The 27,710-nt window shown below is 42.9% G+C and overlaps 2 protein-coding genes across 3 annotated transcripts in view; one reads left to right on the forward strand and one right to left on the reverse strand.

Moving 5' to 3' along the window:
• LOC121291270 (complement C4-B-like) overlaps nt 1–20,699 on the forward strand; it is a 99,478-nt gene extending 78,779 nt beyond the window's left edge. The window contains exons 34-47 of the mRNA XM_041212340.1: nt 1,066–1,224; nt 2,865–2,924; nt 4,806–4,899; nt 7,211–7,367; nt 8,566–8,668; nt 10,020–10,094; nt 11,011–11,113; nt 11,580–11,669; nt 12,561–12,653; nt 13,155–13,249; nt 13,892–13,919; nt 16,791–16,874; nt 19,896–20,028; nt 20,342–20,699. Of these exons, the coding sequence (XP_041068274.1) occupies nt 1,066–1,224; nt 2,865–2,924; nt 4,806–4,899; nt 7,211–7,367; nt 8,566–8,668; nt 10,020–10,094; nt 11,011–11,113; nt 11,580–11,669; nt 12,561–12,653; nt 13,155–13,249; nt 13,892–13,919; nt 16,791–16,874; nt 19,896–20,028; nt 20,342–20,483 (1,416 nt within the window). The 3' untranslated portion in view covers nt 20,484–20,699. The remainder of the gene's footprint in view (nt 1–1,065; nt 1,225–2,864; nt 2,925–4,805; nt 4,900–7,210; nt 7,368–8,565; nt 8,669–10,019; nt 10,095–11,010; nt 11,114–11,579; nt 11,670–12,560; nt 12,654–13,154; nt 13,250–13,891; nt 13,920–16,790; nt 16,875–19,895; nt 20,029–20,341) is intronic.
• A 1,877-nt stretch (nt 20,700–22,576) lies between these two features.
• The window catches only part of LOC121291710 (complement C3-like), a 73,317-nt gene continuing 68,183 nt past the window's right edge, over nt 22,577–27,710 (reverse strand). For both annotated transcript variants that reach the window (XM_041213203.1, XM_041213202.1), the window contains exons 22-23: nt 26,650–26,772; nt 22,577–22,757 (exon numbers count right to left, since the gene is read on the reverse strand). In XM_041213203.1, the coding sequence (XP_041069137.1) occupies nt 22,753–22,757; nt 26,650–26,772 (128 nt within the window). In that variant the 3' untranslated portion in view covers nt 22,577–22,752. The remainder of the gene's footprint in view (nt 22,758–26,649; nt 26,773–27,710) is intronic.

Below are 27,710 nucleotides of genomic sequence, written 5' to 3' on the forward strand. Positions count from 1 at the left end.
TCGCACTGAACCGGAGCGGATCCGAGTGACAGACATATAATTGTGACACTTCTGAATGCAAATTCGGAAACATTAGGCAACATGACGTCCAATGCATACATACACACACATACAGACACACAGGGTATATGTAATATATACATATACATATACACATACAGACACACAGGGGTATATGTAATATACACATATACACATACAGACACACAGGGGTATATGTAATATATACATATACATATACACATACAGACAGACACGGGTATATGTAATATATACATATACATATACACATACAGACACACAGGGGTATATGTAATATATACATATACATTTATAGATATGACACACAGGGGTATATGTAATATATACATATACACATACAGGCACACAGGGGTATATGTAATATATACATATACATATACACAAACAGGCACACAGGGGTACATGTAATATATACATGTACATATACACATACAGGCACACAGGGGTATATGTAATATATACAAATACGTATACACATAGAGGCACACAGGGGTACATGTAATATATACATATACATATACACATACAGGCACATAGGGGTACATGTAATATATACATATACACATACAGGCACACGGAGGTATATGTAATAAATACATATACACATACAGGCACACGGGTATATGTAATATATACAAATACGTATACACATACAGGCACACAGGGGTACATGTAACACATACATATACGTATACACATACAGGCACACAGGGGTACATGTAATATATACATATACACATACAGGCACACAGAGGTACATGTAATATATACATATAAATATACATATACAGGCACACAGAGGTATAGGTAATATATACATTTATGTATACATATACATGCACACTGGGTATATGTAATATATTATATATATATATCACCACTATGTGGGTAATTACACATATTCTATAGACACTCTCCAATGCTGGAGTTCTACTCAAGTTTTAGAGAATATCAACCATATTTTGGTCACCATGAATCATCCATCAATTATTTTAATATATATTCTCTCTTTATGTTCTTAAGGACACAGTGGTTGCCCTGGAAGCTCTGTCAGAGTACAGCATTGCTACATTTCAGCCTGAGGAATTAGATATGCGTTTTACGTTCAGCCATCCTATTAGAAAGACGAAGCACAATCTTCATATAAACAGAGATAACGCTTTGGTACAGGACAAGTTAAACGTAAGAACAGAATCTAAAGGCAATTCTGCAGCCTCGTTATCTACATTCGCGACATTTTTATGCTTAAAGATCAGTTCTTTGCCTTTTCATACACAATGCAATTCTTAGAGAATATGTTGATAATAGCAAATGAAATAGGCACCCCAAAATACTGCAAGGGATGTATCTTCACTGTGTTCTTTAAAGATGAATCGGCGCAAATGAAAGCATCTGATCTAGACTTTCCATACTGGGGCTATAAGGCGCACAAGCGAGTCCCGGGTGTGTTCAGACCATTTCCTCCTTCACATTGTAGCAATGCATCCAGTAGGAGTGTAGCCAATCTCCGACACTCTCCCGTCGGAGAGCAGATCCATGATTTAATATGTGGATTCGTTTTGTAACGTTTACTAATGGTAAGCCATAATCCAGGTTTCGGAAATGCAAATAGCAAGTCTTCAGACACTTCCTGGGTGGTGAAACTCCATGAAGAAGCAAAATGGGGGAAATTCCTCGTTTAAAACTGAACGTTTCTCAGCCGGACACTTGTGTTTCGCCATTTCCGCACTCGGGTTGATTCAGCAAAATACTTACGTGTCTGCATAAATAAATTTAATTTCTTACCGAGGCTAATAACGGGCGATGAACAGACAGTCCACATTCTCATTACTGTGCTCTTAAATTCATGGAAATATTATTCTGCAGTTGATGCTCTTGTGGACAGTGGCGCAATTTCCAAACTGAGATGGATAGATCTTTGTTGAGTATGAGGTATCAACGGATATGGAACAAAGGCGGTGAATATTGACGCCTTTTTCAATTTGCCACGAAGCAAGCAGACGCAAGGGAAAAAGTGATCTATAGGCCTGGATCTTCCGATGCCAACGGTAGCGAATGTTAGACATTCACCTGTTGGGAATCGCGAACCGTCGGAAGTTCTGACCCGTGCAGATGCGCGGTAATTGCCCTGGAAATTTAAACTTCCGGTGAACAGGTGAACGCTGCCTGGAACCCTCCACGAGTGTCTTTTACACTGACCTCAGTGTCGGACACTTGGACCAGTTGCACAATACTTATCCGGATGCTTAGCTTAGCATTGCCCTGCTGTTAATTTCTGATGTGGCTCAGTGATTAATAGCGGAAACCAGCCCCAGCATCGCCAGTCTCCCGCCCGCACCACCTGTCCCACGCAGCCTCCGACTACCCACCTCTCCGCCTACCCCGACTACTCACTCCATGACTAGTCACTGACCAGCTACCCACTCCTTGACTAACCGACTGCCCCACCCCCACCGACTACCCACCGCCCCATTCTGTCTGCCCACCCTAAACTTTAATTCATATAGCGCCTTTCACGTCCTCGAGATGTCCATAGGCTCTTTACAGCCAGTCAGGTACTTTTGAAACGTGGTCACTTTTGTAATGCAGAAGAAAGAAGAACACGGGCAAAACAGTAACAGTTGCTGTAGCAATAAATGATATGGTAATGGCTAGATGCATTGCCAGTGTCAATCATCACGTTTATATAACATTATAGATACTGAACGGCACCGGGGTTTTTTTTTCCATATATAAGGTCGGCGTAATAAAGATTAAAAGTCAGCGTGTATACAACAATACACGTTGCATCAAAATAAGCAATGTATTTTGTCTCATGCCAGTTCCCACTTGGATACCCCATTAGCATCCAAATTACGGGTAAAGGGACTGGATCGCTTACGGTGAGTCAATATGTTTCTTCGATTTATATCAGGTTTTTGTGATACCATGAACGACCATGCAAAGCTTGTTGCTAAATATAATTACCAAACAATGGACTTTTTAAGCTTGGTCGGTACCAGCTTTACTTTATATACGTGCGCTGATGTGAACTTAACGTTCAATGAGCTGCCTGTGCATTATAATGCGCTCTGAGTGGACACAATGAGACTATATCATTTATAGTTTAGTTTTATGCGCCAAGTTTATTTATTGAATTTAAATTCCCTGTCCCCAGAGCATTAGCCTGGGCCTCTGGATTGCTAGTCCAGTGATATTACCGCTGCGCCGCCACTCCACTCCCACTGAGCATTCAAGAAATCGCTAACAGTAGTATATTATGCATTGCAAAACTCCATGAGAATTCTTCCAGTGGTGTGCTCTATTATACTACCTGTACATTCATAGATATCTTTAAGGGGAAGCTAGATAAGTGCATGTGGAAGAAAGGAATGGAAGGATAAGGTGATACGGTGAGATCAAGTAAAGTGAGAGAATGTCGCTGGGAAGGGTAAGGAATAACATAAACCTGTTGGGTTGAATGACGTGTTGCGATGCTGCATTTTTTTAATACCCTATGTGACAGGTGCAATGGTTAATCAGTTTTGGATCTTCCGCTGATTCAGGGTCCCAACTTATTTGCTTACTTAGTTGCACATCCAATATGAATAAGGCCATTCGCGCGTCGAAGGTATTCTTATCCCATTACCTAGGCATGATTTAAATCTTAAATCATAATTCGAAGTTTGCATCTGTACATTTTGCCTTGTATGTCATTCCACACTCCCGGGGCATGGCTGTTTACTTTCGATGCAGCCGGTTCGATCTCATGCATTTGATGCCTGGAATTACCGGCCGCGTGGTCTTTCGTAAAATAACATCAAAGATCACATTCCAACTAACTGATTGTGTTTCAATGGGCGATAGAATTATTTGGAAGCATTGTCCAATCTGATGCCAATAATGTCATTTGCAAAGTTTAACCATCAGCCGTGAGTCAGTGGCTAAGATTCTTGCTTGCTGAGTCAGGAGGTGGTGAGTTCAGTTCTCACTCTGGGTAGACGAGCACCTAACTGAGGCTGGCTCTTCGGTGCTGTGTCCAGGGAGAGTTGCAGTGCCGGTGGTACGCAAACACAGACACAAATCATGGTACAGAGAGGAGCCGGCCCAACACAGAACCCTGTGGAACATCACTCAGCACACCTCCCCCCTCAGAGAGACTACATTTCACGAGCGCCCGTTTCCTTTTGGTTTCTAGTTTTCTATCGCGTAGCTTTCAGCGGTTCACTTTTAGTTATGTCAAGTGAGGAAGCATCATGCCCACTTTCCACAAGATTAATCTTGTCATAAGCTAATAAAAAAGGCCTGAGCCGGACGTGATGCATTCGACAAGCAAAATGCGATAGGGATGTTCCCATCGTTTGTGCTGCTTTGTTCAATTTTTGACACATGTTCCATTTTGTTCCATTAGCAATCGGGGCAATTTTCCTGCCCATTTTTTACAATGTCCCTAATGCATTGTGATCAGGGAACTTCCTTCCTTCGTGCATGAGTAACACACCACCCCAGGCGAAGTAACATTCAAGGCTATGGGCCAAGTGCTGGTAAATGGGATTAGGTAGGTAGGTCAGGTGTTTCTCACGTGTTGGTGCAGATTCGATGGGCCGAATGGCCTCTTCTGCACTCTGTGTTCTGTGATGCTGACGCTTTAATTCATTCCAACCCCATTACACATGGTTAAAATTGCACCCAAGTCCCGGCAAATCTCACCATTGCACACGCCCGTTGCAAACCGTTAATCTTGAGTCTCTTCATTTTAAAGGATTTATTTCTGAAACTTGTAGGTTCTGAAATCATACCAACTTATGACGGAACCCACGAACACCTGTGATTATTTCAGTCTTGAAGTTACGGTGAAAGGCAAGGTGAAATATATGGGTGAGTGTTTTTTTTTAATCCGTTCATGGGGTGTAGGCGTCGCTGGCTTGGCCAACATTTATTGCCCATCCCTAACTGCCTTTGTTCAGGGGTCATTTAGGAGTAAATCACATTGCTGTGCGTCTGGGGTCATATGTAGGGCAGGCTGGTTTAGGATGGCAGATTTCCTTCGCTAGAGGGCATTATTGAACCTGATGGGTTCTTAAGACAATCGGTCATCGTCAGAATTCTAACTCCAGATTGTTGTTAGATTCAAATTTCACCATCTGCCGTGGGATTCGATCCTGGGTCCCCAGATGATTACCCTGGGTATCTGAAATACTAGACCAGTGACAACACCACTATGCCACTACCTCCAAGGTGGAGTCTATAGGTAGACTCCACCTTGTTCTTCCTTTATCAAAAGTGCCGGGATGTTAAGGTGTCGAGGAGATGCAATCTATTCGGCTCAGATGCACATTTGAAGCTTTGTAATTGTCTAGCAATAGCATTGTTTTCTTTTAAATTAGATTTTTATATGGGCTGCACTGTTCCTCGAGGAGGGAGGGTGGTGGTGTTTATATTTATAGTCAGTCTGTGAGAAAGGACATTATTTCAGCTCCACAGACACAACTTTGTTTAGTTTTAATCTCACACAGGGTAGGATAAAACGGTTAAATAATCGCTTCTATTAAAAGTTGCCATGAGGCATTACCCTGCAATTCTATTTTGCAGATATGGGTTTGACCTTATTCAACTGGGTTTTCTATTAATCACAAGACGGACTGGATGATGTCCTTTGCTATCCCAGTTTCAAACAACCATTTAGAAACGTTAACATTTCAAAGAAATTGGTACTTTGCCAAATGAATTTAAATTCTAAAACATGCAAGTATAATAGTTTTAGTACAATACCACAGAGTCAGCATCAAAGTGAATCTGATACCCATGTGACTTGCACATTTCACATCCGATTTCACCTATAAAATCTTGCGGATTCTGCAAGTAAACGTTACCATTCCTAATTTGGGTTCATTACGTGTAACTGAAACTATACCTATAGTTTCGTGTAAATGCCACCGAGTTGAGATGACGCCGAGTGGCACCTTGACAACAACAATGGACACTTTAAGAGGGATGGTCAACAGACGAAATATTTCAAATTATCCACCAGCTTGACGCACACGACAAAAGTGAAACACACAGGATGGGAATTCATGAACTGATTACATTGAAAGTGTCCATTCTCCTCTGCATTTCAGTGTCTCCTGCCAAGGCAAGATGGCCGCCCATACCCGTCTGCGCATGCGCGCTGGTAGGCGGCCATCTTGCCTTGGCAGGAGACACAGCAAAATAAACGCAATAGTACAAACTTAAAGGCGCACAGCAACGTCAGGACCTCATGGTGTATGCATGCCCTCGTTTGACGGTAGCAGAACAATTTGAGAAGACCCCTTAAAAACAAAAGCATGGGATCCTTCCCCTTATTGAAAAATGCATCGAGCACAAAGCAAGGAAGTTAGGGCGAAATCTTTGATGAACGTTTCGTTAGGCCTCAGTTGGAATATTGTGTTTTCTCTCCTGCACGACACATTAAGAAGGGTTTCCAGACGTTCCAGGGGATTTAGTGGAATGGTAGAGAAGAGAAGGGACTTCAAATGTGTGGATATGTTGGATAGACTGGAGTAATTGGAGTTGTTCCCCTTTACAATGTGGGAGCCTAAAGGGGGTTTTCATAAGAGCACTTCATTGTCATGAAGTGTTTTTATGCAGGAAGGGTTAAAGAAGGTATAAGAAGGGTTAAACATAGGATATAGATTTAAGGTAATTGGCAAAAGAAGATCAAAACGAGATCAGAAATCATTTAATTTTCGGTGCGTTTTTGTGATCTGGAGCGCACTGCCTGAAGATGTGAATGAAGCTGATTGATTAATCGTCTTCAAAGTGAGCTGAATAAGTATCTAAGCAAAACACTGCGGAGGCTGGAAATCGGAAATAAAAACCAAAAATGTTGGAAAAGCTCAGTGGGACAGGCAGCATCTGTGGAGAGAAACGGGGTTAACGTTTCAGGTCGAGTGACATGAAACTAATGAAATGCGGCCCCATCTGAAAGGTTCCTCTGCTTCCTCTGTTCCTCTGCACAGATGCTTTTCCAGTGCTTTTTGCTTTTTATATTGAATCAATATTTGAAGGGAAGATAATTTCAGGACTTATTGGAAAAGAGCAGGACGGTGGGACTGACTGGTTAGATTTATCAAGGCATTGGCATGATGGGTCAAATAGACTACTTCTCCGCTGCACCATTCTATGATGAGGTTTCCCATTCTCTCAGCCCTTCCGGATTACTCCAACTACGAAGATTATGATGAGCATTTACCAGGGGACCAACCCCTGAGTGAAATCGAATGGTTTGATCTTCGGTCCCGGAAGAGGAGAGATGCCCCGGATGCCGATAAGGACAGAACCATCTATTACGAAGTCTGTGCATGGTAAGTGATGCTCGCAAGCAACACGGAAAACTGTGTTCCATGCGTGAAATAAAAATTAATCGCACTGGGATGGTAAAAGTAAACTGGGTCCATTTCTGTAAGAGCAGCCCACATTTTGGAGGCTTTCTTTTGCCATATTACGTTAACAACTGGGCATCATATATCCCTTACAATTCCTTCTATTTCTTAGGAAATGCAACAGTTGCATTGCATTAATAATTGATTTGCTAAACGATTGTTAATACTATTGTGCTCAATGTTTCTATTCACGTGGATGTTAAAAGAAAAGAGAAGATTACAAATAGCATTGAAAATGCCATTAAGTTGTAAAGCTAAGCGCCATTGTCATCGCCACAGAGTAAGGAGGCGATTCTTGCGTTCTGCAGAATAGGATCGGCATTGAATGGTCATGGCTCTGTAGTGGTATCTTCACCTCTGTGTCAGAAGGTCTAATGTCCCTTCCCTCAGCAGAGCCGTAAGCATGTAATCTAAGCGAGTACTGCACTGCCGGATATGCCGTCTATCAGTTGAAACTGATGTTTAGTCTTCCCGAGCAGGTGGACTGAGGAGGTCAGTTGGCCGTACTCCCATTCAAGGAAGTGCACCAGAACCCTCGGCATGCCCCACCCCGCATTTGTCCCTCAACCATTAAAACAGATTATCTATTGCCACGTTATTGTTGATGAAGTCTTGCTGTGAATAATTTGGGTTGCTGCCTTTCTTTCATGACATTCCTGGGATTAAAGTAACAGCAAGTCCGTTCTTTATTTATTCCGCATTCAAACTATTACTCAATGAAGAATTAAAATAGCACTGTAATGACCAAATTGTGCTTTGACATGACCATGCATATGCTTTCAACATGTGGATAAGAATCTCCCTCATGTGCTTGTTTTAACACATGTTCTCATTTCTTTAAATCAACAGGATTAACTGACGCTTTCACTTCTGTCCTTAAGTGAAAGGGTCACTTAATCTTGTTGTTTTAAAGAAACGAGAACATGTGTTAAAACAAGCAAATGAAGAAGATTCTTATCCACACGTTGAGGACACGTATGCTAACATTCTGTCTATCCTAAGTTAAATATTATAGCAATGTTTTTCCCCTTCGTGCCCAAAAAGGACAGTGACACTTTGATTGCACCATAAATCTGGTACACGAATTGATCGGAAATTTTTGTCTGTCTGTTTCTCGAAGGCATGAGCCCGATGGTGATTTGGATCATAGAGCCTCTGGGATGGCCATCGTGGATATCTCTCTCCTCAGTGGATTCGAGCCAGAACACGCAGATTTGGACAAGGTCAGACCTTCCTTCCTCCCGGCAGCATTTTAGGAAATGTCGTTATTTTAGAATTATATGAATCGTTCCCCGCCTCCTTGACGAATCGTTGGAAGGCAAACAAATGGATATCAATGAACATAAACGATCAGCCTCCAAGGCTTCGAGTCTTAAGAAGTGTAAATTTCTGCCCATTGTCGCACCTTTCGCGCACATCAGTCACAGCGTATTGAACAAAAAATCTTCAAGTTTTTTCAATGTTTCATGTGAGTCCCATTTTTCAATGTGAGCGCATTAAAATCAACAAGTAACACGGAGCATGCCTAGGTTTTTCAGATAAATGCTAAAATCGTTCCAAATATTTCAAGTGAAAGGCTAGAAAAAAAATGACTTCGTTTCCTGCTTTGCCTAAAATTCCTGTCATAATAGAGGGGGATACCCGAACAAGAACTGTTAGAGGCCACTGGGATATTTGGTGCCGGGTGTGGCCGGTTTCCTGGATAGAGATTCGTTGGATGATTAAACGCACGAAAATATATTATTCATTGCTGTAGTGTTCGATTGTTCGGTTTGAGTATATGTGTCTGGCTTCCTGTTGATGTTCATTGCGTGATTGCTTAGGCCTGGGCGTGTTGACTGAGAAAGAGAAACTAAACTGGAGGCAAGCAGCTGTAAGCATGGCTTTTCAAAGAATTAGAAATAAAGCTTCTACACACGGGCAAACTGGTGTGTCATCTCTGCATATCACCGAGGCTTAAACCACAACAAGTAAAACACAACATAAAATATAACAATTGTGTCTAAAAGTAGATTATCTTCAAATGCCATGCCTAAACACAAAACAGTCCCTCCTACATGTGGTTTAGTTTCTAATGAACTATGCTGGACGAAGTAGTCAAAAATAAGGAAGATGCAATTGCTTTCTAAACTTTTTAGTGCTTTTGAATTCCGAGGTGTCTTACAATTCATGTCATTTATATGCGCACATAAAGGCAGGCGACGTAAGATAGAAAATCTGACTATCTTCCTTACACATCCTGGTGGATAGAGGTGAGTTGGCACTTGAATTTCACAGAGTTCGCTTCTTTCATCCCATTTTAGTCTCCCGAATACTTCCACACAGTCTCGGCCATTGTAGGGACTTCTCTGGGAGTTCCACATCCCAACCCGAGTTCACTAGCTAGGTGCAATGGTACAATGGTTTCAGATCAATAGTCTCTTGTAATTAAGATTGCAACAATGTGGGCCAGGAACTATCATTAATGTAACAGGTAGGTCACATTATTGCATTACACAGCAAGATAAGTGTCTCTTTCAGGAAATAGTGGATGTGAACATCATGATGGTAATTAGAAATATGTTTATTTTCCAGTTAAAAAACATTGCCGATAGATACATCGATGAATATGAATTCAAGGATGGAAGAGTAATACTATATCTTGAGAAGGTAATGGCGCTGTTTGCATGTGTGTATCATTTTGCAATTTATTTTGTATATTTTTGTCCCCCTTCTCTCCTGATACAGCATCAAGAGTCCTGACTAACCGGATAGTCAGGTGGCATGAGGCGAGGTGGAGTTTTGTCAAGCTTCTGGGCGTGAGAATTTGAGACAAGCCCGCCATTGCTTACTACTCTCTCGCCCTTTGTTCACATGTAACATTCTCAAGAGGTTTGACTGAATAGTCAGTTGTGGAAGAATACCTTCTCTCTAGTTTTCTCAATAGCCTGAGAATGGAGAGGTATTTGTAGCTCCCTGAAACCACTCCGAGTTTCCTTCTAAGATCAGGTTTCAAATGAGAAAAATCAGTCCTATGTGGAAGCTGTATTAACTCTGAAAGATGTTATGTCTTAGCAATGCAATGATAAACGTTCAGAAGATTACAATATGTTGAAGGAATTATTCCTTACTTTTGCAATAAAATTAATCTTTTTTTGTTCATTCGTCCATGGGATATACGTGTCGCTAGCTAGGCCACCTTTTGGCCCATCCCTAATTGCCCTTGTCAGAGGGCATGTTAAAAATCAACCACATTACTGTGGGCCTAGAGTCACATGTATGTCAGGCCAGATAAGGACGACAGATTTCCTTCCCTAAAGGACATTAGTGGATTAGATGGGTTTTTACGACAATCGGTAATGGTTTCGTGGTCGTCACCAGACTTTCAACGCTTTGTTTTTTTTTTAATTCAAATTTCACTATTCGAACCTGGGTCCCCTGACCATTACCCTGGGTCGCTGGAATACTAGTCCAGTAACTAGTCCATTGTGCGTTTACTATGTTCCCATTTGATTACTATATTTGTATGGTCTGTGTTTCACTTGTATCTTTGTGAACGGTCCGATATGGTTGTGCCCCCACGTAGGTCACTGAGCAGAGAGAATGTGTTGTATTTGGTGCAAAGCAAATCATTCCCATCGGATTAATTCAACCGGCAAGTGCGACACTTTACGACTATTACAACCCAAGTGAGTAGTGACCCTGTCTAAAAGCAGCTACCGCTCTAATTTGAATAAGTAGTGAGTTGCGGGCTTTCGAGGTTGGTGGATCAGGGAGTGCATAGCACCCCTATGCTCGCTATACTTTTACGGGAGCTGATGCCAAGTAAGACACATATGTATAGTTAGTTCCTTACCAGATGGGAGTGAATCGTTTACAGGACCTGACACCGAGACACAGGAGCCATACGACCAAAATACTACGTAGAGAATTATTTCAGCCTCAAATGATTATTTCCAATTCCATGTTTTTCTGTTTCTTGATTGAGCGACTGTTCTATTTCTCTATCTCCACCTCTCTATATATGTGGATATATATATTTTTTGACAGATGTTAAAACTCAAAACGCCTAATTAATTTTGTTCCACATTTAACAGCAATAGCATTGGTTAGTGCATGTCATGCTTTTCTGATGACTTGATCCTTGGGTTGCAGGTACAAAATGCAACGTATTTTATAATGCACCGGAACAAAGCACCATTGTATCAAAGCTCTGCCAGAATGACGTTTGCGAATGCGCTGAAGGTAAAGTTCCATCAATATCATTCAGAGAATGCAAAGATAGCCTTCTGGCTCAGTCTGCTGTGCTGCCAGGGCCTTTTATAGCTTCAGCACTGTTGAGCGGGGTGGAAGAGATGAATTGTATTTTGACTCTGTACAGACAGCAGAATTGGGCATGAGCTTTTTCCATTTCAGGGTGTTACGTTTTACACTAGAGCCCACACCTTGCGTTTTACAGTAGAGCTGAGAACACAGGCGATTTATCTTTTGTCACCCATAATGTTAGTTTTGTAAGTCTGCGCCAGCGATTTCGGTCCGTTCCCTGCAGAATGGAAAAGGGAGCTGTGTGATCAACCATTAGTTTAGAACAGCTTCGGTAAATGGATTGAAATAGCCTCCTTGGATTGACAGAACCAACAAGTATTATTCGTTTTCTTGCTGGAAGAAGATTAGATATCCAGATGCTGGGCGCTCTACGTCTATAACCTTATTACGTTATTATCTATTTTCCCATTCATTATTATAAATTTTGTTGGGCATAAATATCTCTATAACTTTCCATCCCACAATACCACTGCCCTCCCCCATCCACCACTCAATAGTTCCGATTGGAAGATGTCCAACGACTGCTATTGGAACCTTTTTCACTATCCTGTGGGGAAACTATTTTTTTAAAGTTCTGTTTCGTCCAACGTCGTAAACGAGCTAGCACAAAATAGCAGTCAGACTGATTTGCTGTTTTATTTCAGAATAGCGACCAATTTAATCCCGTTCAGATTTCTTCACGCACTCGAGCAACATTCCCACATTTGAAAACACTAGAGTGACCTTTGCTCAATAATCTATTCCATTCCACAATACACTGTGGGTTGTATCCATGGCTCTCTGCTCTCTCTCTCTCTCTCTCTCTTTCAGGCCACTGCCCGCAGATGAAGAGAACTTTTTCCCCAGATGCGGCTGGAGACGCGCGGATGAATTTCGCCTGCTACAGGCCGATCGTCGAATACGGTAAATGATCCGGATTCCTCAGTTTTTGAATGTTGGGACTGAACAAAGATATGACGGCAGTAGCTTTTGAACGGGTCTATCCATAACCTCTCAGCACTCTGCCATAAAATGTTAGATTTGCCACTAGCGTTTTTCGGAAGCGTATTCAGGATTGACACCCAACCTCTGGCAGATTCATTTGAGGTAATTTAATTAAACGGAATCGTGTAAGTGAATAGGGGGCTCCACTACCTAACACAGTCTGACTATTCTCACTGAAAGCAGGTGCAGACAACATGTTTTTCGCGAAACTATTTCAATTAGTCAACAAAACGCACCTCTTTAAATAGCTGTCGGTCTTATTTTCGGGACCAGCCGACAATTGTTTGTTAAACTGACATCAGAAGCAGGTCAAGGAAACAAACTGTAGCAAAAGGACAAGTGCCCTGTGGCCTTAATTCTCCCAATTGAATGTTTCACATGTTTAACACGCCCCTCAGAACTTTCACCTATCTGATTTAGACATGTTGCTAATTATTGCTGAAAAGCAGATATACTGTCGAAATTTTCGTCTGGCAGTTATCAGGACAGTTAGGCAAGATAACCTGATAGCAAAGGTAAACAACAACGTATACTCCATGAGAAGTGTAATTGTTAGACTAGTAACAATATTACTCCAAGGCTGCTTTGTAATGTCGTCTGGGAGATGAAAGGATTATGAGTTCATTCTTATGACTGTAAAACACGAGAAAGCTCATTCTAAATTTCCCAATAAGGTCTAATCCGCAACAATGGTCTCCAGAATCCCTATTTGGGCACTGATCAGTAAAACTTAATTAATCCACCGCTCATCCTAGTTAGGGCACAATTTTAACTCCCTGCAAGTGAATAGGTTTTGAGTGAGTTAAAATCAGGCCCAATCCTTCGCAGTCCGGTGGAGATTTTAACGCGATGCATTCATTATTTTGGCAAGAAGGACAGCAATCGCAGTGACTCTTCGCACTGATGCTAAAACATAGGCCAGGATATTTCGGTTGGCCGGGTTTCCCTTCCCGCCATCTGAAAAGCCAGCGGGGAACTCATCCCCGCCGAATCTGCCTTGTGTCAATTGGCCGTTGCTCACTCGGGAGGAAGTCCCGCCTTCGAGAGCTAGTCCCGCCTTCGGGAGCTGCCGGTCAGTCTGATTGCAGGACAGCTCTCTAGTCCCTGCAGCGACAGGAGCTACAGTGGACAGAAGAGGAAGTCCATGAAGAAGACAGAGCAAAAGTCCCGGGATTAGACGGAAAGGTTAGTTTTCGAGGTCCCAGGGAGAGGATGGAACGGTAGGGAAGGCCTGAAGGGGTGAAAACGGGTGACTGGGCGTCGGTTGAGAGGCTGGAGTTGGGGGAGGATGGAGTTAGGGGAGGGAGGACCAGTGGTCAGCGGACCTCAAGCAAAGGGGCGCCCGAAGTAGAATCGGGCTTCCGATGGTGGGTCCCCCTCCCCCATTCCCCCTTGCCACCGGTGGCCTGAGCCCCCATGCCTTGGAAACCTTCACGTTAGCCTAAAAAGTGAGGTTGGGCGAGAAACAACCCTTAAGTGGCCAATAAATGGCCAGTAAATGGCCACCTAAGGGTCTCAACTAGGGCAACAGTGGGCAACCTACTCAAGGTCTTGCCCACCCCAGCATAAAATCGCTGTGGGAAGCCCATTCTTTCTATTTCATGCTTCCGCTCCCTACCATCTAAAAACCTGCCGGTGGAGGAGCGTGAAATCCGACCATCAAGACCAACTGTTTCATGTCTTAGCAATAATACAAAATTATGAGATGGAGGGGAACCATTCGGTCCATCATCTCTGCGCGGGCCAGTGAAGAGCTTCTCAGTCTCATCCCATCTTCCCGCACGGCTCCATGACCCTGTAGGTCACAGGTCATAAAGTAGGATTGCAAGTTTTTTTTTAAGATGTGGGGAGAGTTTCTGTCTCTACTAACCTTTCTGGAAGTGGGTTCTACGTCCCTACCAGCCTCTGGGTGAAAAAATGTTTCCTTGTCTCTCTTTTGATCCTTCTTCCAAAGCTTTTACATCCATTCATCCTGGTTGTTGGCCCCTCTGTCAAGATAAATATGTCATCCTTATTTACTCCGTCTAGACCCCTCTTAATTTTCATCACCTTAATTAAGTCACCCCTCAGCCCCTACTGTTCCAAAGAAAACAACATTTGCTTATCCAATCTTTCCTCATAGATTAAAATCTTCCTGGCCTGGCAACATCATTGTAAACATCCTCTGCACCCTCTCCAGTGCAATCACATCTTCCCCACAATTTAAAAATTGACCTGTTCCCAGTACTCAAGCTTTGACCTGACTAGTGCTGTATGTAGCCCTAGCATAACACCCATGCTCTTGTATTCTGGGCTTTGGCTAATAAAGGGAATTCGTTATTTAATACTTTACCGACCTGCCCTGCCAGCTTTAAGGATCTGTGGACATAAATTCCTCGGTCTCTCTGTTCCTCCATACTATTCAGGATTCCCCCATTTCCTTGCCTTGTTGCATTTCCCAAACTGCATTCTCTCACATTTCTCTAGATTGAACTCCATTTTGCACTTTCCTGCTGAACTGGCCAGACCATCTATATCTTTCTGCAGCCTGAAATTTTCCTCCACACTTTCAACCGCACAGCGAACCTTTGCTTTATCTGCAAACATCTTTATCGTGCTCTCTAAGGTTGAATCTAAATCATTAATTCATTCATGTGTGCCCTGCCCAAGGGCAGCTCCTTTGGCTCTTTGTCTGATGATGCTTCATCTGAGCTGTTTTCGGGTTTGCCACTGGTAACAACCTTCCAGTTGCGAAAACACCCATCAACCATTATCTTAGCATTTCTGCCACTAAGTCAATTTGGGATCCAATTTGCCACTCCTCCCTGGATCCCAAGGGCTTTTACTTTTTGAAACAGCTTTCCACGCGGAACCTTATCAAAAGCCTTGCTAAAGGCCATGTACCGTACATCCACGACACTGCCCTAATTAACTCTACTTGTCATCGCCTCAAAAAATAAATCAATTAAGTTAGTCAGACATGAACATCCCTTAACAAATTCATGCTGAATTTATTTGATTAGTTTATGCCTTTCTAAATGTTTGTAAAGGCTGTCCCTCAGAATTGAATTTACACAACCTAAGTTAAGGTAACGAGCCTATGATACCCCTTCTTCTATTTTAAACAATGATGCTACATTGGTAGTCCTCCAATTCTTTGGTACCAACCCAATAGCCAGAGCGGATTGAAGGCTGATGGTCAGGGCCTCAAATACTTCTTCCCTTGTTTCCTCTGAAGTGTGTTTTTGCCACGCATTAGAAAATGGTTCTCATTGATGTTTATTACTGAGATTGTTTAAATTGAATTTCTTGGGGCAGCCTCCACATTAATGTTAAACTTGGTGCTTAGAAACAGAGAATGGCATTGCAAAATTTCATCCAGCCCATTTTTATGTGCTAGCTATCAAGTTTGGGTGCAACTCTGTTGTCACCAGCTCACAGTTGTTTTTTTAAGCAACTTTTTCCTTCTGAAAGGTGGTAATATTTTCCTGAAATTTCTAGTAGCAGTAATTAGCAGTTTCACAGAAGAATTTAATTATTTCCATGCCTTTTTTATTTGTTTATGGGATGTGAACACTGCTGGAAATTCCAGCATTCGTGGCCACCCCTAATTGCCATTGAGAAGATGGTGGTGAGCTGCCTTCTTGAACCGCTGCAATCCATGTGGTGTAGGTACACCTACAGTGCTGTTAGGAAGGGAGTTCCAGGATTTTGAGCCAGCAATAGTGAAGGCTGTTATGCAGCTTGAAGAGGAACTGTATAATTCACACACACAGACATAGACACACACACAGAGGGTCACCCCTGCCTTCACACTCACACACACATGCGCACTTGCACACACATGCATGCAGACACATGCACACACACTCACAAACACACACACGCATACACAGACACACACCCATACCGACACACCACACACATGCACACACATTCATGTATATATAATACAGGCTAGCTTGGTTTTGGCAAAAGTAGTTAAACTATGTTCTATGTACTATATTATATTTCTTAGTAAATTCAATTTGACACTTTAAAAAATGTCCTAATGCTCGAATCTCTCAATTTTCCCAGCATTTATTGTCAATGTGTCAGGAATCAGTAGCTCAGGAAGCTTCAACGTCTATGAGACAATCATCATAGAAAGTATCAAATTCGGTAAGTGACAGAAGCAAACAATACCAGCCCAAATAATTTACTTTGCCTTCCATTATCCCACACAGCGATATTTGGCTCTGTTGAATTTGGTGGAACTAAATATTAGGCGGAGAATGTAACAAGTGTTAAATGCAGTTGTGTATCTCTGTGCATATCGAATTTCACTGCCATTGAAATTGACATCAGTTCCTACAGACTTCTGTTTTTCGTGTTGTTCCACTTGCTCAAATTAACCAGGCTGCCAAGATTCTCATATCGTAGAGAAGATGGTGGAAACTCTCAAGAGGCCATCATGCGTGAAAAGGTTGCAAAGTTGAAACAAAGGGAGAAAATGTTTTAAACATGGGTCCTGACCCTAATGCAATTGTTTCAGATGCCCAGTAGCCGTCTCTTTTGCTACTTATTTCTTTTTACCTGTTTCAGAAGCCCAACATCATGATTTAATTTAATACTTACCTGGCAGGGGAGGGACCATGATCCTGGTCATGTCTGAATGTGTGTAGGTATTGTTTTTGTAGGTATTATTTATTTTATTGGGGGGGTTTCAGCAAAGGCTTTGGCCTTTGTGTCCTTTGATATTGGAGGCTCTTCTGTGGTTGTTTGTTCTCCTTTGAAGGGGCTTCAGTGCCTAACATTGGGAACAAAGTGGTGATAGCTTCAACCAGTCGAGCCCCAAACCAGGGGGTACGTAACGCTGTTAGGGTGGCGGTTAAAGACAATGAAGGAGATACACCCATTGGCCGTGCCTTTTTCATTAAGAGAATCGCTTTGGAGTCCTATGGATTCAAAGTTGCAGACATCTGCTGTCGCCAGGACTTCCCCAGCGCAGGATACTGTGACGTAACTTTCAAGAATGTTGCTGCCTGTGTCAAGTTCCTGAAGGTGTTCAAGGAGAAGAGAGACCGGCCACAGATGAGAGTCCTCACGGTGGAGACGTTCTTTACTCTGCTGTCACCATGGGACTGTGTGGTGACTGTACATCTCTACAACCTCCATGTCCCTGTTGCCAATGTGCTCACATTCCTCACCAGGTACGTCGACAAGGGTGCGAACTGCACCAAAGTAAAGGATGCCTTTAGGATTTGGACCCGGCAGGTTAAGATGACTCAAGTTGGATTGTATGGGAGGATTTCCTCCACCCTCCATCCAGCTTCACTATCATGGAGGAGCTGTACCTATCTTGTATAGGCCAGGCAGCCCAGATTTTGTGGTTCCTGGGGTAAATCTGGTCAGGTGGTGGCCAACTGCTGCACCGTCATCTGCAAGAATTGCATGCAGGAAGGGCACCAGACAAACAACTGCAAACAGACTAAGTGCTGCAACCTGTGTGGCGAGGCAGCCACTTCTACAAGACCTGCCCCAAACGCTGCCTCACTTGTGCACAGGAGGCCAAAACCAATGAGGGGGAAGCAGACGAAATGGTCAGTGTTGCTAGCACCAAGGACACTTGCAATCCTCCACCCCATCACTGCCCCCTCCCCCCACTCCCAGAGGCACCCAGAGAACACAATGGGACAAAAGAGGAGACAGAGAGAAAGACAAGGGGAAGGAAAAAATTGAGGCAGCAGACCACCAAACTTCAGCACTGCCCCAAAACTCCCACTCCTCAGCAGGCCGAATCAATGGAGGAGAAACCAGCAGAGGACAAATTGGGGGAGCGGCAGCTGGCGTAGAGGACCAATTTAATGGCCAATAACTCAGGCCCATCAAGCTTCCACTTACTGTTATTCTTGACAACAGATAATATGAAGTAAAGTCAACCAAGTACACATGATATTTCTGAAACAATTTTGCAACATAAGATGGCATGGGAAAGCAATAAATAATGCATTTTGACATACAATCATACAAACAAGGAGCAGTAGGCCATTCAGCCCATCGAGCCTGATCCACCATTTAATAAGATAATGGCTGATCTGATAGGAACCTGAAATCTACCCCCACAACCTATCACCCCCTTGGTTACCAATAATCTATCTACCTCTGCCTTAAAAATATTCATAGACTTTGCTCCACCATCTTTTCAGGAAGAGAGTTCCAAAGACTCTCGGCCCTCTGAGTGAAAAAAAAAAATTCTCCTTGTTTTTATTTTAAATGGGCGACCCCTTATTTTTAAACAGTGACTCCTAGTTCTAGATTTTTCCACAGGAGGGAACAATTTCTCCACATCCACCCTGTCAAGACCACTCAGGATCTTATATGCTTCAGTCAAGTCGTCCCCAGCAGTTACAAGCCTAGTCTGTCCAACCATTCTTCATAAGACAACCCACTCATTCCAGGTATTAGTCTGGTAAACACTTTCTGAACTACTTCCAAAGCATTTACATCCTTCCTTAAATAAGAAGACCAATACTGTGCACATTATTCAATTGTGGTTCATTAGTGCCCTGTGTAACTGAAGCATAACCTCCCTATTTTTGTATTCAATTCCCCTCACAATAAAGGATAAGATCCTATTAGCTTTCCTAATTATCTGCTGTACCTGCATGCTAGCTTTTTGTGACTCATACAATGTGATAGCCATATCCCTCTACACCGCAGAGCTCTGCAATCTCTGCAACATGCTTCTCTTTTATTCTTCCTGCCAAAATGGACAATTTCACATTTTCCCACGTTATGCTCCATCTGCCAGATCTTCGCCAACTCACATGGCTTTTAAAGACGTGGTAAACGTAAACCATAATCTAATATGGCACCGAGATGTAATATGTAACGAGCGCACTAAACGAATCATACCGAATAGAATGCAACTTCCAACAAATTAAAGCAAAATACTGCGGATACTAGAAAAGAGAACCTAAACAGAGAGTGCTGGATAAAAAAAAACTAAGTTGGTCAACGGCCAGCCAGAGAGTAACAGAGTTAATTTTTCAGGTCGATGACCAAGCGTCAGTCATAGTTAAAGTTCGGCAGTTCAGATAGAACAAGAAGCTGCCATTTAATTATACTCCGTTTTAGCTGTCTTATGCCATAAGATGAAGAAAACAAACATTCCATATTCTGTCTCCCTCTTTAAAATAGCCAGTGACGAGGGCGTTGTGAAGAATGATATCCGGCATTTCATCAAGCGGGTTGCTTGTCCAATGAAACTGCAGCTTCACCAATCTTACCTCTTGATGGGAAAGGATGGAAAAACCAAAGATGCAAATAGAAAGTAAGTAATATTTTTATTACCTTACGAAACCGTAAAAAAGAAACCTGATCGTATCAAACTGAATGACATTATTAGGATCCGTGCATTTGGCTGTAGCTTCAACATCACTAAAAGCCAGATTATTCTTACTTGTGGCATCTTGCTGTGTGCAAATTGGGTGATATTTCTAACATTGCAACCAGGACTACGCTTGATGAGTAGGCGATTGGCCGAGATCTGAAAAGGCACCTGAAAATAACACTCACCTGAATAATTTTGGTTCTTTCTTTTTGTTTCCCCACACTTATCCCTCCACCCCTGTCAAAAAACACAGTACACAGTATATTCTTGACTCAGACTCTTGGATTGAAGAGATGCCACCAGCAAGCAAATGCCAAGCCACGAAAACCAGACGCATCTGTGAGGAATTAAATCAGTTCACCGTCAACCTTAACACAATTGGATGTCAAATGTAAGGCCATTTGGACATGGCACTTCTCACCTTTTAACTTGCTTTACCGTTGCAAACTCTACGATCTGCATAGCAATCTGTTCCAAGTAAAACGCATTTAAACACATTAAAGCTCATACATGGAATAAATGTTTCATCCAAATGTTGGAATATTTTTAACACAGAATTTTCTTGTTTCAATGAATACATCCTGTGTCATAAACCTTAAACTTGAATGTAACTCCAATATGACTCCGTTTTTGTTTTCGTGTGATAACGAGAGAATCCAATAGCGGGAGGCTTTTGAAGTGTGGACAGTTTGTGATGCCGAGAGAATCCAATAGAGTGAGAGTGTTGAAGGTGTCAGTGTGGACAGTGTGTGATAGCGAGAACACCAATAGAGGGAGATTGCTAAAACCGTGTCTCTGGCCAGCATGTGATGCATAGGATATCCAACAATGGGAAGGTGCTAAAGGAATGCGTGGATCGTGTGTGATGTCTAGTGAATCCAACAGGAGATTGAAAAGGCAAAATACTGCGGATGCTGGAAATCTGAAACAAAAACAAAAAATGCTGGAAAAACTCAGCAGGTCTGACAGCATCTGTGGAGAGAAAGACAGAGTTAACGTTTCGAGTCCTCTGAAGAAGACTCATACGGACTCGAGACGTTAACTCTGTCTTTCTCTCCACAGATGCTGTCAGACCTGCTGAGTTTTTCCAGCACTTTTTGTTTTTGTAGGAAATTGAAAAGCTATAAATGGGGCAGAGGAAGAGAGATATCAAGGACGGAGAGAAAGCTGTAGATACCAACACCCGAAATCGCAGCATCAGTTTCCACATACACGGCGATGACACCAAGCTCTACCGTCAGCACCACCTCCCTTGACCCTTCAACTGTCTCTAAATTGTCAGACAGTTTCTCTAGCATCCAGTGCTGGATACACAGAAATTCCCTCCAATTAAGCCATTGTGTTAAGACCCCATGCCGAATTCCGTTTCCTAGCTACTGGCTCTCCTCTCCTTGACAAATATTTGACGCATATTGCCACCCACCTCCGTCACTTATCGGCCCATCCAGTCCCACAAAGCCGAATACAACTCTGCCAGTAGCTCATCACTTCCAGAGTCTTACTGGTTTCGAAGGACCTGATGGTCTTTGTTAGCTTGTGCAAAGGTAGAAGTTTGTCCAGGCTCCCTCGCGTATTGTGGTCGAAGGCCTGCTAGAAGTGATAGAAAGACTGGAAGACCGTGTTGTCTGTGGGCCTCACGTCATGCAGCCCAGCGTGACAGGATTTGCTGATCCTTAGTACGTCAGGCTGCGAGGCATTGCCAAAGCAGTTCCTTCCTTATCACAAAGCTCTCTTTCTCTCTATCTTTTGGAAGAAGAAGCAAGAGTACCTCTCACCGTGTTCTTCGGAGAGACATCTGGACGGGAAGAGGCGGGCGAAGAGTGTTGACTCTTCACCTCTTGGGGGTCCACCCTGAAGCCGAACCATGTGTACTGCAATGGGAGCAGGGTCTGCTCTTCTGAATCCGGGACATTTCCCGCAGTCTCACTGCCTTCTGAGCACCTTTGAGGATGAAGAGCCCCCTGGTGTTTGCCTTGATTACTTCCCAGCAGTAGGTCAGGGACACGAGGAGACATTTCATGGTTCACCGACCTTTGAGTTCCTCATTGATTTCTGGGGCCAACAGCTTCGCGATTAGCTTTCATAATTCTGCTGCCCCTGTTTTCACCCCCCTGTATTGGAAAGTCAGCCAGTAGGGGGTCGTGATCAGCAAAGCACATCGACTTGACTTCCTAGTCCTCTAGTCAGTTGTGCTAGTGACAGAAATCGTACCTGTGAGAGCTTCTTCGACGTCAAAATCCTAAACTTTCAGGAGAAAGCTCTTTACCAAAGAAAGCGGCGAGATTGTACAATTTGATCATGTTGAGTTGATTACTTCAGGGGAAAACGATATGAGGAAGAAATGAATAGAATAATGCATAGATGCGGTGATATAAAGTTAGGTGTGAGGAGGTTTGTGTAGATCATAGGTAGGCGCCTTTTGGGCCGAATGGACTATTTCCGCGCTGTAAATGCAATGCAAATAAAGGAAATTTACCATAAGAAACTCTGGTTAACAAAGTATTGTTTTATTTCACTACAATACGAAATGCATTTCATATTTTATCTAAATTAATAACTGTCAATCGCTTCCATAACTGTCACACTTCCCAGGAATCTCGATGAGCAGAATGTGCTTTTCCCGCTTTCTCATCTTCATCTAGTCAGGCCGTAGGGTCAACATCATCAATCTGAAATGCAAAATGGAAGATTTTTTGATGCTCCTCTTCTTTGTATGAATGTATGCTTCTGACATATTGCGTGGCCGAGCTGCATTTATTGAAAAACGTCCATGTTATGTGTTGAAATGACCTTCAGCCGCATTTGTGAGAGAGGTGGAACCAGTAGCAACATGGAATACCACCGGGGGTTATTTTCTTCAGCAATTTCCCAACCTGTTTCCATGGCATTACGAATGCTTTGTGGCGCACTGGGAAATTTCAAAGGCATGTTCTCACACAATCTTTACAAACCGGGGGCCATTTTTGCCGCCCATCGGCAAAATTGAACCGGCTCAGGTGCAAAGCTGGTTTTGGAGCCCGGCCAGTATTAGTCAACGGAGTGTAATATCCAATCTTTGGAAACTGGACATCATCTACTCAGTAAGACAATGAGAATTGTTTTCGCATCTCCAGATTTTAGAAACAACAATCTCCATAACTCATTTTACGTGACCTCAACTCCACCGAGTTTTTGTCTGTACGTGTGAGACACAGAGAAAGTGTGAACGCGTGTATGACCGTAGCTTTGAGCGTCCGCGTGTGTTTGTAAGGCTAAAGTTGTGTTTGAGTGTATGAGAGTATGTTTTTGTGTATGTTTGTATGTGTGTGTACGCGCATGCACATGTATGAAAGCGTGTACTTGTGTGAGAGTATGAATAAGTGAATGTGACAGCATGTGTGTCTGTATGACTGTGCTTGTCGGTGAGTGAGTGTATGTGAGTGTTTGTGTATGTGTATGCAAGTACGTAATCCTGTGTGAGAGAGTATGTGCGAGCATGTATGTGTATCTTTGTGTGTACAATATGTGCGTGAATGTGTGTGTGTGTGTGAGAGCATTTGAGTGTATAAGCATGTAAGTGTTCATCTCTGTACGATTATGAGTGTGTGAGAGAGTGAATGTACGCGTGCATCTGTGAAAGTCCCTGCAAGTGTGTATGTGCATATGCATATGTGTGTGGTTGCATATGAGAGAATTCTGTGTGTCGGTTTGATTATCTTCTTCTTGCTTTGTCTGTCTGCCTCTCTCTCTGAATACTTTTTTCCCACCAATTAATGGCTTATCCCAGTAAGTGGGAATTGTGCACTAACTTCCAATTAAAATTGCTCAAATGCAAACATAAAACCATTTCCTGCAGAGAAACGGATAACAAAAATTCACTTTCATTGAAATATAAACTGCTCACAATCTTAATTTTTCTATCACAGCGGAAATGCACTTTTTTTATTCATTCACAGGCCAGCATTTATAGCCCATCGCTAGTTGCCCTTGAGAAGGTGGTGGGCTGCTTTCTTGAACCACTGCAGTCTATGTGGTGTAAGTACACCAGCAGTGCTGTTAGGAAGGGAGTTCCAGGATTTTGACCCAGCAACAGTGAATGAACAGCAATATAGTTCCAAGTAAGGATGGTGAATGACTTGAAGGGAAACTTCCAGGTGGTGGTGTTCCAATCTATCTGCTGCCCTTGTCTTTCTAGATGGCAGTTGTTGTGGGTTTGGAAGGTGCTGTCTAAGGAGCCTTGGTGAGCTCCTGCAGTGCATACTGTAGATGGAAAATACTGCTGCCACTGTGTATCGGTAGATAAGGGAGTGAATGTTTGTGGACGTGGTGCCAATCCAGCGGACTGCTTTGTCCTGGAAAGTTTCAAGCTTCTTGAGTGTTGTGGGAACTGCACTCATCCAGGCAATTGGGGGATATTCCATCGCACCCCTGTTTTGTGCCTTGTAGACGATGGGCAGGCTTTAGGGAGTCTGGAGGTGAGTTACCCATTGCACGATTCCGAGCCTCTAACCTGTTCTTGTAGCCACAGTATTTATATGGCTGGTCCAGTTTGGTTTCTGGTCAATGATAATGAAGTTGATAGTGGGGGAATTCAGTGATAGTAATGCCATTGACCATCAAGGGGCAATGGTTAGATTCCCTCTTGTTGGAGATGGTCATTGCCTGCCACTTGTCTGATGCAAATGTTACTTGCCATGTTACATGCCACTTCTGGTAAAATTTCTCACCTTCTCAAAGGCAAGTAATCTGTAAAGGAATAAGTGACAAAACACGCACTAATTTCCAAGAAGCAGTCTGCTTAACTCAAGTAATCTTGACTAAGAGGCAAAAAACATTTCTTTCAATGCTCTATGCTCCTTGGGAGATTAACATATAGGCTTATACATAATATTATCACATCTATGACTATCAGTGCAGTATATTTTCTTTCAAACTGAACTGGCTCAGCCAAGCTCTTCACGAACTTGGTATCCTATTTGACCATTTGCTGATATGCAGGCCATGTATCCTCCTTGGCACCAAGACAACCTATTTCTGTACCATTGCCCGACTCTGGACTTGTTTCACTCCATCTGCTGCTGAAACTCCCAGTAATCCCTTTGTCACCTTTTGACTCAACTAGTCCAACAACTTCTGACTGTCCACCCACAGTGGGTTCTTTGGAAACTTGGGGTCATTGAAAAACTCTGCTGCCTGTGTCTTGATTCACACAAAGTCTTATTCAACCATTATCCCTGGGCTTAATGATATACATGTTTTAAAATATCATCACTATTTTCCAATGCCTCCATGGCCTCGCACCTCTCTATCTCTCTGCTACCTCCTCCAGCCCTACAATCCTCTGAGAATTCTGCATTCCTCCATTTGGCCTCTTTGAAATCTCCATCACTGGCTGTCATGCCTTCGGTGCCTGGGCCTGAAACTTTGAAATTCACTCCAGAAACCTTTCTGCCTCTTGCTCCCTCTATCTCTCTCTCTCTACCACCCACCACCACCCCCCCACCCCTTTTAAGATATTCCTTAAAACCTAGCTCTTTGAGTAACTTTTGATCACCATGCCCTAATATCTCCCAATATAACTTGGTGTCAAGTTTTGATTGATAACACTACAATGAAGCACCTTGAGGATGTCTTATTGCATTTAAAATATAGTGTAAGTACAATGTAATGTGTGTAATGTAATCATGTAATATTTGCATAATGCTTTACTATATCAATACAGTCCATGTCCAAATGCAGCAAGACCTGGACAATATCCAGGCTTGGGCTGACAAGTGACAACTAACATATGCATCACACAAGTGTGAGGCAATGACTATCTCCAGCACCTCATGTCATTAAATGACATTTTCATCATTGAATCCCCAATATCAACATGCTGGGTTTAACATTGACCAGAACCAGAACTGGACTAGCCATATAAATACTGTGGCTACAAGAACAGTTTAGAGACTATGAATCTTGCAGCGAGTATCTCACCTCCTGACTCCCCAAGGCCTGTCCACCATCTACACTGAACAAGTCAGGAGTGTGATGGAATACTACCCACTTGCCTGGATGAGTGCAGCTCCAATAATACTCAGGAAGCTCGACGCCATTCAGGACAAAGCAGTCCACTTGACTGGCACCCAACAACAAACATACATTCAATCCACCACCGATGCACAGCAGCAGCAGACTGTGCCATCTACGGGGTGTAATGCAGAAACTCACCAAGCCTTCTGAGGCAGCAGCTTCCAAACCCTCCACCATTACATCTAGAAGGACAAGGGCAGCAGACACATGGGAACACCACCACCTAGAAGTTCCCCTCCAAGCCACTCACAATTCTGACTTGGAAATATATCGCCTTTCCTTCACTGTTGCTGGGTCAAAATCCTGGAACACCCTTCCCAACAGCACTGTGGATGTACCTAAACCATAAGGACTGCAGCAGTTCGAGAAGCCAGCTCACCACCACCTTCTGAAGCACAATTGGGGATGTGCATTAAATGCTGGCCTCGTCAGCAACGTCCAGAATCCATGAATTAATGAAAAATATTAAAGGCGCTATATAAGTGCAAGCTGCTGCTTGGAACTTGCCAACATCATGATTCTTTTTCAGGGGATGTTTTCTGCTTCCCATCGGCTGCTCGATTGTTGAAATCATGGGTATGGAATGGCCTCCATCCAATATAAGCACCTTATGTTGAGCAAGACAAAGTCCTTACAAAATATAAAAAAAGAAAATAAATTTCAAAGATAATGGGATAGTTCTTGATTAAATTCTAATTAAGTGCTATAATTTTATCCATAGACAATTAAAATAATGTAATATTCAACTGTTGCATTGCTTTATAAACATGTTCATGCAGTCATCACCAGAGAACTCAAACCTCCAAAATTTGAAAAATTGGAGCTTTGTAGAATATTTACCAATCATCAAGTTAAATTATTGAGCTGAATAGGCTTGTGTGCTTGATTGGCACCCCATGTACAAACATCCACTCCCTCATGCACCGACGCACAGTAGCAGCAGCGTGTACCACCTACAAGATGCACTGCAGGAACTCACCAAAGATCCTTAGACAGCATCTTCCAAACCCACGAGTACTACCATCCAGAAGGACATGGGCAGCAGACACATGGGAACACCACCACTCACCATTCTGACTCGGAAATATATCGCCGTTCCTTCACTGTCGCCGGGTCAAAATCCTGGAACTCCCTTCCTAACAGCACTGTGGGTGTACCACGAGAACTGAAGTTGTTCAAGAAGGCAGCTCACCACCACCTTCTCAATGGCAACTAGGAATGCGCAATAAGCGACGGCCACACCCCGTGAATGAATGAAAAAAGCACCAGCATGGGCCTGATGGGCCGAATAGCCGTTCCTGTGCTACTTTGAAAGTTTGCGCGTATTGCCCCAATCGGTCGCCGAGAATCGATGGATGATTCCCCGATATCGCAGAGAAAGCAGAGCAGTGTGCCTGACATTCCAATGATAGAAAATCGGATGACATGTAACACGGGCTGTCGATTCGCTATGCACCATGTAAAAATCAGGCAGGGAAAGTGAAAATTCAAGCAAACAATCAGGAGGATTATAAAGCTCGAATTTCGAGAGCCCTGTTCACATGAATGCAAATGAGTAGAAGCTGTGA

This window comes from Carcharodon carcharias, chromosome 19 (assembly GCF_017639515.1).
Source record: "Carcharodon carcharias isolate sCarCar2 chromosome 19, sCarCar2.pri, whole genome shotgun sequence".
Classification (NCBI taxonomy): Eukaryota; Metazoa; Chordata; class Chondrichthyes; order Lamniformes; family Lamnidae; genus Carcharodon; species Carcharodon carcharias.